Genomic DNA, 11965 nt, shown 5'->3' with positions numbered 1-11965 from the left:
AGTTTCTATCTCTTACCTCCACCTTATCCAGAAATATAGTGTCATTCAAGTGCTGCCTGCATGAGACCTCCACCAAGAACAGCAAATTCTGTGTACTTTGATTACTTCCAGTTTCCCTCCTGGTATTCCCTGTGAGAGGCACTGCTGCTGCACAGGGTCTCTGCATGCATTGCCATCAGGTGACCACAAATATACAGCTGCCAGTGTAGGAAAAATATTGGTATTTGGGACAAATACTCAGGGATTTCTTGTTCAAACAACACAAACCACAGATTCAACGGTTTCCCCAAACTAAATTGTTCCTCAGTAAAATTTAACACAACTGCAAATGTTAAAAAGCTAATACATGGATTAGCTCTAAAACTGCAATTATATTAAAAACTAGTGGGGAAAGGGGTAGAAAGACTATATAAAATCCTAAAATGTGTTTTCTGTAACCTTTAGAAATGAAACTGTTTATTTAATGTTTACACATATGATTTAGGTAGCATTTACACAATTCTATACTTATAGCCATTGTTTTAATTACACATTTCATGTTTTATCATATAGATGTGTTATTTAATACATAGGAAAATGTAAAGAAGTTATCTTTAGAACAGAATTTTTTTAATACAGATACCAACTCCCAGGTACAAATTAGCACCGTCTTTTTTTTTAAATCTGAATTCTGTAGCAAGTCACATAAACTGTATGTTTCACTGCTCAGAATACCCTCCAGTCCCCTGGAGTAATATTAATAAAAGGAATGTATTTTCCCAGTCTGTCTGGGGAAGGGTGCAGGGGCTTGCAAATTATATTTTAAAACAACAGTCATCTGAGGTAGTTCCATCACCTCTAGATATTCTGCAGGCTTGGTCACAAATATCAGAGTGCTTAGGTTGTAGTTCTCCAACACTTCCCATAATGTGAATTCTTTCCCATTTCACAATCTTTCAATTAATTCCCAATTCATAAATTCTTATCACATGTCCTGATATTTGGTAAAAGCTTTAAAAAGGCCATTATACTCCTCTTACAAGACAAATTATTCCCAGTTCTCTGTAGGAGTTTTCTTTCACCTTCCTTCAAGCTCCGATTGCCAGTGACCAGAGATGAATGACAGCAAGAAGGTATCTGTTTCTTGTTTCAAACAACCATTGCAGCCATGCCTTGGGAGTCCATTCTGAAAAAGATTGATAAATACTTAGGAAAAAAAAACCAAAACAACAGAGTACACGGAAACAGTTCTCTCTTTCACTCCCAAACTATAAAATTAATATTGTACATCACTGAATCAGATGTTATGATTTCTCCATCCATCATGACCTTTTCTGTAACAATTTCATTTCTTTAACTTCTACAAAAGTAGTCCAAACTCCTATCAATTATAATGCTACTTGTGATTTTGAAAAGTTCACAGAAAAGTGTCCTCTGTCTACACAATCCTAATTAATGCTTGTGGTGGATTTTATCCAGAACTTACAACTTTCCATTAGCTTTAATTTTATTTTAGGATGAGTTATGTATTTTATACATATACAATATATAATTTTTTGTATTATATGCAACAAATTGTTATAAAATAACAATTCAGAAATGCTCAACCACACATTGTGCAATTTATATGTAACTATACTGACTAGTATAGTGAAGATTTGTAACTTCCCACTTATTCAACAGACCATCAAAACTGGACCTGATTAACATAAGTTTCTAATCATGTATGTAATTAATGCATTCTTTAATTTCATTTCTTTAATTAAAAAGGGGTTTTTTTTAATTAAAGAAGTATTTCTTGTGTCTGTCCGAGTGTCTTGCTACCTGAAATTACCACTTTCTTCAGGAAAATTAGTTTGCTTCATCATGGCCAAAACTGGGAATTAATCTTCCTTTAGCCAGACTCCCAAGAGTTTTGAACCTCCAACCACGACAGTCCTGAGGAGAAGTCCCAGGCTCCTGGCCAGGACCTCCGTGGTGCATTTACTCAACAAGAGCCACTCCCAACTCAGACACAGGTTCAGTTCAGCCACTGGAATTCAAAACAAACCCTTGACAGCATCCCAATGACTACAGCAACTCTGTCTTTGTTAGACATGAAAGAACTCTCCTGCCTCTAGGCCTTGTTGACCTGAAATAAAACATCTTAGAGGGAATTACCTTCCCAGATGTGATATCTTTAATTTTCTTAAGCATTTGCAGAGGCATATTACCATTTACAGCAGTTTTATAAAGGGGAAGTTCAGGTTCCTGAAAGAAGGTACCTAATGCCTGCTAGGACACCCTGGAGTACCCAGGATACATGTGCAGGGCTGGCATGTTGTGGGACCTACAGGACACTTTTGACCTTTGACAGAATCCCACACCTTTGAACTGGCAGTGAGAGGCCAGGTGGGATTCCTATGAGCTCTAAAATGCACAGGTCTACGTTTAGGCACATAAGTTTTTTTCTAAAACTAGTAAAATAAACCACTAGTAAACTACTAGTAAAAACCAAAAGAGACTAAACATAATTTTATATGATTTCACTTAATTAAAAACCTGAGAAAAAATAGTAAAAACTTTAAAGAAATAATTTTGTCTAAATCTCATCCTTTACTATACAAAAACCTGCTGGAGATTATCATGGCTTGCTATCTTGAGTCTATAAAGGCCATAATGAACTAGTTATATTCACAATAGTTTTATACTTTCTGACTTTAAATTTTAAAATACCACTACATTTTCAAAGTTAAATACTTAAAAAGTCAGAAAACATTAATACAGGCTTCATGCAAACCCAAGAATAGAGCTTTTAGCTATTTTGAAGTGAAGTTCTTAATTCTATGTCTACATACTCCTTTTTTTCACTCAGCAACTGAGTGCTTGGTACTGTTCATTAGAAAAGTGTTGCTACATTTGTAATTAAATAACATCTTGGAAAAGACATGGCTGCCAACAGGACAACTATTTTACATCCCTTCATTGCAAATAAAAATTCTAAAAAGATAAAATCATTTCCCACATTAATGTCCTCCCTGTAGCCAAACCTTGGAACTTGCTTTCATGTTTTCCCTCAAGCAAATTTCTCTTTGATTCCAGGAAGAGTTTTGGTGGGCCATCATATCACAGTAGCACACAGTCCTTTGTAGTCCTTCTAGAAATGGCTGAGAAGGTAAACCTGGCTGGACCAGTCAAAGGGAAGATGACTGTGGTGAAGTTACAGGGCAGAAATTAGGTACAGGGCTAAGATGGAGCAGGAGAAGTGTTTCTAGAGGGGCGTGGAAGCTCTTGCATTAATGTTGCATGCAAGATAGCAAGGAAGGGAGCACACATCTGTGTGCTTTTGTTTAAAGTAGATCGATTTAACTTAATGCCAGAGGATCGGGATCCTAAGCTTCTGGAAGAAAACAAATGCAAATTGGGTTTGTTCAGGCTAGTATGCTCAGGCCCAAATCTCTCAGCTACATGCCAGTGCAAATGGTAGGGGGAAACTATTTAGTGTAAAAGGACAGTAGAGATACAAGGGATCTGGATTAATGCAAAAGAGAAAGAGAGAAAAATATTTATAATCATCAGAGCTGTGATGGGTTGGAACAAATTTCCAGTAGCATATAGGGCGGTCAAGGCAGCTCCTGCATGGATTTCAGAGTAAGTTTGGTTTTAAGAGCCAAAGACTAGACTTGATAGACCAGGAGCCCTCAGCAATGAACCAGCAGGCTCTTGGTTCTTTACAACTCTGACACAGCTTTCTCACTGTGAGACATCAAAAACAATCTCTACATACTAAAGGAGGTTGCAGCTAATACCCAGATGAACACCTAAAGGAAAACATAAACATTATAAGAGACATTAAAATTATTCTGAGATTATTTTCTGCTTGAGGCTTATTTATGGAGTAGAAAGTTAAATACTATTTCTGGTTGTTTCAGACTAAATTCCAAACATTTCTGCTTTCAGTTGCTTCAATGAGATTACTTCAAGTTTACCTTGAAGTAAATGAGATCTGAATTCAGCACTTTAATTCTTTGTTTATTGTAGGAAGGTTGATGAATATCTCTGATTTCATAGTCATGGAGGGGGGCAGTGAGTAAGCAGTGGTAAACGCATCAGAGAAAACAGCAAAAAGCAGAAAACAGCTTTAAGTAGACATTGGTTTGCCTTACCAATTGTCTGCCCTTTGTTATTTATAGGTCAAGACTACACACTGCACAAAGATTATTAAAAAATGCAGACCAGACAGCTTTCTCTTAGTTTTAGTTTGGAGTAAAGTAACCTTCAAAAGCTATATTTTAAGCAAAATTTTTTTCTTCTTCTTTGTCACAGCCAAATTCCCCAGTTCAAGAATTTACAATATTTTCCTTTTTCCAGAATGACACCTGCTGGTGGGAGAAGCATGGATGAATTGCAGATATTTTAGAGGTTTGATTGTTGCTAACCAGACATATTCTCTGAGCATGCTCATCACCTGTGTGCAGGCCAACTGTGGAAAATAAAGATTTGGAAACTGTAAAGGTGCTATAAGGAGGTTTTTAGAAGCAATATCATTTTCCAATACAATTTAATATTTGCTCTTAATGAACCATAAAGCTACCTGCTACTAAGACAGTGCTTCCATGGTGTTTCAGTGCTGGACACTAGCCCTGTTTTGGGAAGCCCAAAGCATCATTCTGCCAGACCCAGGTAACAGTCAGAAGGAAACCCTCCCTACCCAATGCAAAAAGCTGCTGGGCTGCTTCAAACTCTCAACTGCAAGTAAAACCAGCTGTTAGTGAAACTATTTGTGCTTACCATCCCAAAAGATTAGATCTCAAAGACAAGTATTCTTGACTCAGTATGGGAGGACACAAGCATGAGAGACAGAAAGCAATATGTACTTTTGCCAAAACTGTGACAGGCACTGCTCAATGCACCGGGCAGCGTTAGACTCTGCAGTGGGCTTCCATATTCACAGCTCCTCTCATGCTGGGTCTCTTGACATAGCCTCCCCTACAGCTAAATCAGAGTCAGACCTGGGCTTTTGAGACTTCCAACACATTTACAGCAATATTTCTAAAAGTGATTTCCAATGCTAAGAGCAATATATAACTCTATTTCCTTTTTCAGAGATGCAAACCACCTACTGTCTCTTCTGTAAAGGCAAGCTGAAATGTAAGGTGCTCAGGATCTTGAAGAAGACTCTGACGTTGGACTCTAAACTGTTTGTTTTAAACATAACTTTTGAAGAAATGGTTGTGGGGGAAAAGAAAACAGTTATAAAGGAAACTACTATATACTAAATTCAGGAATAGAATTCAAAGAAACCTTTCTATGTGTTTACAAGACCATAGGCAAATATATACATTCAAATGTGTTCCCCTTGGATAAATACCTAGGCGTTGTTATGGCACACCTCACTGTAACATCAGAAAGCAAACTTTCTTTTGATTACACTGGCTTGTTAATGGCATTAGATGGCAATTTAGGAGACTTAGCTTCTACACCTGGATTTATCATGGGCCTCCTTTACGGCTTTGAACAGGTAACTTCACAGCTCTGTTCCTTCAATTCTCCCATTTGTGAAAAGAAGGTAGCACTGCACTATTCTGATGGTTAAAAGGTTGATTTCCAATTTATTTTTTTTTTTTGTAAATGTAAACACATGAGAAGGGGGTGCCTTTCTACAAACTCACTCATAAATACAAGACACACAAGACTTCAAAAGATAGTTTAGATATGGAGAGTTTTTTCAACATATTTTTTGCAAAGTTGATCAGAGTTTCAGTCCTACCCGTGGTTCCACATACTTCTGTTTCTACTGTCCTTGTTGTCACACATATAATTAAGACTATCAAAATCTAGAAACCTGGCTTCTGCAGTTTAATTTCTTAACCTCATTAACAAAACAGTGGCTTCACAAAGAGCCCAGCTGCTTCTCAATGCTTTCAGAATAGCCCAGGGTAAGCACTTTGCTGCAAACAGTAGTAGGATGGCAGTAGAGAAACTGATCTAACACCAAATCTGTGGACATGCCCACAAGGTTCGAGCTAGCTGAAAAGCAAAGAGGAAATAGCAGAAGGAAATGCTTGTGCAAATATGTTCCTACTTTTTAGAGCTAGAGCCTGAGGGAGTTTAGTGGAAAAGGTTTTCTAGCTGCTTCCTAGCTGTCTCCTTGAGAACATTATTGTCAGTGATTGATCCTGACATTTCCATTCTGTTCTAGAATCCAGCAAAAAGACACTTCCAATCCCAAAGGGATAACACAGATTTTTTTGTGTCAGATTAGAGGTCAGCTTGAGTTTGAGTTCAGGTTGCTGCTCACCCTTAAGCAGTCATTCCAGTTTTTATTGCCATACATAGGGAATGAAATGCCTGCATGGGATACAAATAGCCTGGGATTCAAATAAACCTCTGCACAAGGTTAAGAGCTCTGAATTTGGCCACATTTTTCACCCCTCTACTCTCTACCTATCAAACTCACATTGCATGGAATAAACTTGGGAATACTTTAATATCCCATTCTCTTTATTTCACCTAGGACACTCTTCAATGCTTTAACTCTTGCTCTCTGAGATGATGCCTGAGATGTGCATGATTGCTATAGACCCCTCCAACTTCTTATTCAGCAGTGTATGGGAAACTGGTTTGGATCAGAGCACTGCAGCTGCAATCTTTTTAAGCACTCATCACTCCTGGCAATGTGTTTCCAACTTTATTTCCCATGGAAGTCCTTCCATCCCTTCCCCCACCAAGCAGCATATGCCCCTTGATGAGTCACGGCTCATCCAAACTCCCTTAGCTGCTAAACCACACAATGACCAAGAAGCTCTTCCTCAAAGGCACCCTGGCTCCAGCTGACCTCCTCAGGGACAGCCACAGACTCTGCAGAAGTGACCTCTAACATCAAAGTTAAACATTACTTCAAACTGATACACACAGAACAAGACACAACTGTATATGATACCATGGCTTCATTTTCTCACTAGCTTTGTGTGTGTGGCTTTTCTTGTGCCTGAGGGACATACTTTTTTCCCCCTGCAACCAGCTTCTTCCAACTTTAGTTGATTTCTGTACTTCTAAGAGTACTCTCTTCCCTTCAAAAAATATGTCCTTACCTTCCTCTCTTTTGTCTCAAGCTTTCTTTACTTGTCTTACCCACATAACTTCTGTATTTGTATAGATCTTTATCAGCATGCACTTTTTCGTTTGCCTCAGAGAAATTTGTCTCCTTCCAACCACAGTCCTTTGCAATCAAGTCAGAGGGAACTGTTTATCTGTAGGATGCAGTAACTTCTTTGGGCTGCACAGACACTGTGCAGCACTTCTCAGCAATCTCGTATTTGTTCCATGAGGATGAATACCAGGTAACATATAAGTTTTGGGAATGTCACTCTGTATTGGCCTGAAGAGGTCTGGAAGACCCCGTTTTACAACTGGGGAAGTGAGTACATTTCTTCAGAGTAATAAAGGCTGGTGAGCACTGGGAGTCTCCAGTGTGCAAGGGGATGCAGTGTGCACTGGGAAGTGAAATACTGTGTAGGGAACCAGAGCTCCTGGAAACCTGAACCAACCCATCCCTCTGCACGTCTGTTTGTGGGTCAGATCTGATTGCAGGCACAAGTATGTGCTACCCTCACCAACCTGAGGAAAGCCCACTGTGCTTTTTCTGGACAGAGTCTCCCTGTCCAGACCACAGGGCAGCAGAGGAGGTGTACACCACTGTTGCCTTCCCTTTGGGAATTGTTAGTGCCATATGGGAATTTGATTGCCAAAAGGGATACAGATCCAGAATCTCAACAGCTCCCTGCACAGTGGAAGTTAAAAAGTTCCTAAGTGTTACATATTTTTGTATTTCTACTTTTTTTAATTGTCTTTTTTTCCTTTCCACACCATCTCCCTTTCTCAGAGTTGTCATTTTACAATCCTACCCTGAACACCAGAATGACACTTATGGTTCTCCATCTAAAGACAAATGCCTTCAGCCAAAATGTCATATATTTTAAACTCTGGTAAGAGCAAAGCAAGAGAGAATCCACACTGTGAGTACCTTCTGCACCTGCACAAGACTGCTAAACACTGCAAACTGCACAGGATATAATGTCAGTCCATGGGGGAAAAAAAGCATAATTACCTGACCCAAACCAGCAGATAAACTCAGTCAGAGAATTCCTATTTCCCACTTTTCTCCACCTTACATCTCCCCTACTTCCATATTTGTCTCCTTCTCAGAGATATATTTTATGGGGATATATCAAATATATTCCTGTACCACAGAAACTCTTTGCTGAGATCCAGAAAGGTTAGCTTTTACAAGATGTCACTTTTCCAGTACATCAAAGTATCAGATTTGCATACCGTGTACAAGGTGGGGGTTTTTTTAATGAATTTTCCCCCTTCTATCCCACATTTACTGTATAGAAATTTATTTTCTTCAATATCTCTTTTAAATCTTTGCACCCCTGAGGTCAGAATAATAGGCCAATCTTCACACAAGTCTTTCCTCCCTTCACACACAGAGGAACTGTCTGGTCACATGGTCCCTTTCCTCTTCATGAGACATTCACACATATGGTTTCATATAGCCGTTCCTTCTGAATTTTGAACAACAGTTATCCAACTACCCATGAACTGTCCTAAGCTTTGCTCCCTCTTTAGCTGGTTAGCTGCCATTTCCACACCCTCAGAAAGCCTCCAGACTTTGCCCTGTTGCTAGATCATCATTAGTTTATCCCACACAGATTATAGTTCCTCTTCACAGCACAAGAGTCTTTCTCTTTCCTTTTCCCACATCTTTTCTAGATAAGAAATTTTTCCTCAAATGCTGCCTGAATATTTTTCTCAAGCTCCTCTCACTTGTTTGTACTTTATTCCTGCATATCCTACCTCTGAGATACAACTTTCTATTCTGATCCCTCATTTTCCTCTGTTCGTGCATTACCTACCAATATCTTTTTGTGATGATTACCCATCAAACTAGACAAGGTACTTTTCCCAACAGTCGTCTTTTGTTTGGAATCTAAGTTCTAGGTAGCTTTCACATCTGAAACTTAACTTTACACCTCCTCCACATTTCAAACCCGAGGCTCCCCGGTCTGGCTGACTTGAGTAATTAAATCATATAGTTTACAAAAATTTTCCTCTTCAAAATCAGGAGCCTTAACTACAGTCTTATTTCTATTTAGTCTTATATTTAGTGTAAACACAGTAGACCTGTGAATACTTAAAATTTCTTTCATTTTTATTCTTCCATAGAAGCCACAGTAGTCCTCAAAACTAAGGCAAAACAGGATTGGCTGAGAGGTCATTTGAAGTATTTCATGTACCATGTTCATAGGCTCCTTAAGAAATAGATCCCTACTTCTGCACACCTTCCTCCAACCTCCATCTAGGAAGTTTAAGTCTCACTTAGACACATAATTTCCAGTGGTCATTTATTTCTCTAATTATACTACAGAGATCTCTGTCCATGTCTAGACTGTTAAGATGAACTAAGGGCTACAGCAGCCATCTGGAATGGTTCTCTTTTACTAACTTTTACCAAAGTAGTTTCGACACATACAAATTTTGTCTAAGGTCAGCAATAAATACTAATAATCTTTTTTTTTTTCCCTGAGGAAGAATTTATGACACACTGGGTTTTTTGAGAAAGACAGTATACAATATTTCCAGGTCATTCCCAAAGCAATTGCATCACTGGGCAGCAAAACACCAGGGCTGCTGGACTCCAGGCTGCCCTCACACTGGGATACCTTAAAAAAAGCAGTCTCCAGTGAAGCCTTGGGGAAGGACAACCAGAAGGAGCAGCAGCCTGAGGACTCAGTAGGCTTGAGGGGACAGATCACAAAGGACAGACAGACCAGTCTGGCAGAAGGCAAGGGAGAAAGCCAGAGAGCTGCTAGCCCACTGCATGGACAAGGTGGGAGGGGGCTATGCTGGGGTAGGGGAGACTTGGGGTCTGGAGGGAAGAGTTGACTTCATCAATTTGATTATTTATTACCATGCCATCAGTCTGCTCAGCCTAGCAAAGAGCCTGGGGCTGGCTGGGGTGAGCAGTGGGGCCAGGCAGCAGCGCCTCAGCTCAGCTCAGCTCTCTCTGAGGCTGCAGTGGAGCTGATGCACCTCAGGGACAGCGTTTCCACTCTGCACAAGTGGCATTTTTCAACTGAGCATGGCCCCAACCAAACACTTGTGGCAAACTCTTATCTGCAGCTCTACCAACTCCAGTTACCAACAAAATATCTACATCTTTCACAAGTATCAAAAGTGTGAAGCAAGACCGGTATTTAAGCCACCAAATGAGTAATGTCTGAAGCAGACTCAGCAAGAAGCTTGTGGGAATTTTTGTCTAGCATTATTAACTACTACAGATTACTAACCATATCTAGCCAGTTCAGACTGCTGTGCTTATTGCACTAACACAAAAAAAAAAGCTGAATTCTGTGAGTCTTTTTTTGTTGTGGTGTACTGCCACTCACTTTCACTAACACAATAAAAAAGTGATGCCTGGAATTACAATAGCGTGGTGGAAACTTTCTACTACACTGCAGTGAACAAACCTTCAGGGAAAAAAAGTACATATGTGCTACAGATATTACATGCATTTCCACGAGCCTTGTCAAAATGGATCACATGAAAAAAACAAAGCAATTACAAATAAAACTGCTTCATCAACTTCTTCCGCTACTCACACCATAGGGCAAATGTAAGATCAAAACCAAAAGTGTAATTTTCAAAAGCCTTTTGAAAATTTGAACATTTGGCTGGATTTCTTACCTTGTCACCTCTGAGAGCCCTGGAGAAAATGAGTAGTCTGCAATCATTCAAGAAGGAAAACACAACCTAAAATATCAACATGGCTCGGGATTAGGTCCAAACACTGAACTGTTTAATTCAAGAACGAACCGCGCTGTACTTCACAAATGCATCTGCAAACAGAATTAGGATATGATGAAACAAAAAATTCTCCTTGTGGTTTTGTGTACATCATCCTTGCCACTTTCATAATTAGAGGGCATAGGCTACCATTAAAGTCAATTGCAAAGTTCCCATTGACTTCAGTAGATATAAACCAGGCTTTAATATTATGCTTTTCAGTTTTCTTGAGGTTTAAACACCTCATAAAATAAATTTACAGATGAACTAGTAAATGTACACTTACAAAGAAACCTCCTGAGGAGTCCCTGAAGCCATATTTTTAAATGTTGCTATTCATTTAGGTTATATCAGACAGATTAAGCAACTGTCAAACATAGATCAAGAACAACAATAAGAAATGCTGAAAATATACTCCAGAAATATAATTTTCGAAATATCATTTGATACATTTGACAAAACAGACTTAGAAGAGGGGTTTATATTATGCTACATATTTCACAAGCTCAGAAAACCCTATTTATTTATCTGCCTATCCATTTCAGTGATCTGTAAATGAAAACGTGTACCATATATACAGAAAGTTTTAAAATCATTAAAAAAAAAAACCACTCACATAAAAATGCAAGAAAAGCTAATTGAGAAAGAGAGAAAAAGTGTGGGAGTCGAGAGAGTCTAACTGATGAGAAGTCAGAAATACTACCATCTGGAGCTGACATTTTCTACTATAGAGCTATGTGCCCATTGGGCATAATTTTTGGTCTTGCAGACTTTCCACAAGTAAGACTCCAATTGACTACAGTGCAAATGAATGAACTGCAGGATCTAATTAATCCTGCTGAGGTTTGAAAAACAATCTCATATGCTGCCTGAATATTTCAGTGAATTTCAGAGATGTTCAAGATAGTTTGCCCAATTCATTGATAAATAATTATTTATAAATATTTATAAGTCTAAAGTAGAAATATAAACAGAAGCTGAACACTAGATGATAAACAGATATAAGGAAGTAATAATTACCTAACCTGACTTGATGAAGGCTTCATTAGATGGAACATCATAGATGACATTACCAAAGAAAGAGTTGTGATTGCTGGATGACATTTGCACAGTCATCTTGTTCCAGGTCCTATTGGAACAAGCAGAAACGGTCTTT

The 11965-nt window shown here is 38.8% G+C and overlaps 1 protein-coding gene across 20 annotated transcripts in view; it reads right to left on the bottom strand.

The window, feature by feature from the left end:
• Positions 1 to 423: 423 nt before the first annotated feature.
• The window catches only part of LOC135294053 (uncharacterized), an 84637-nt gene continuing 73095 nt past the window's right edge, over positions 424 to 11965 (bottom strand). For 7 of the 20 annotated variants that reach the window (XR_010356157.1, XR_010356152.1, XR_010356155.1 and 4 more), the window contains 3 exons: positions 11835 to 11938; positions 10711 to 10862; positions 424 to 1165 (listed from right to left, as the gene is read on the bottom strand). Coding sequence is in view for 1 of the 20 variants with exons in the window: in XM_064408833.1 (XP_064264903.1) it covers positions 11879 to 11938 (60 nt within the window). In the remaining 19 variants the exon portion in view is untranslated. Of the gene's footprint in view, positions 1166 to 10710; positions 10863 to 11829; positions 11939 to 11965 lie in introns of all 20 variants that reach the window. The other 13 variants (XR_010356158.1, XR_010356154.1, XR_010356167.1 and 10 more) reach the window with 6 other exon arrangements.

Source organism: Passer domesticus, chromosome 2 (genome assembly GCF_036417665.1).
Source record: "Passer domesticus isolate bPasDom1 chromosome 2, bPasDom1.hap1, whole genome shotgun sequence".
Taxonomy (NCBI): Eukaryota; Metazoa; Chordata; class Aves; order Passeriformes; family Passeridae; genus Passer; species Passer domesticus.
The sequence above is the reverse complement of the archived record's forward strand: the minus strand, read 5'-3'. Positions and strand labels throughout refer to the sequence as shown.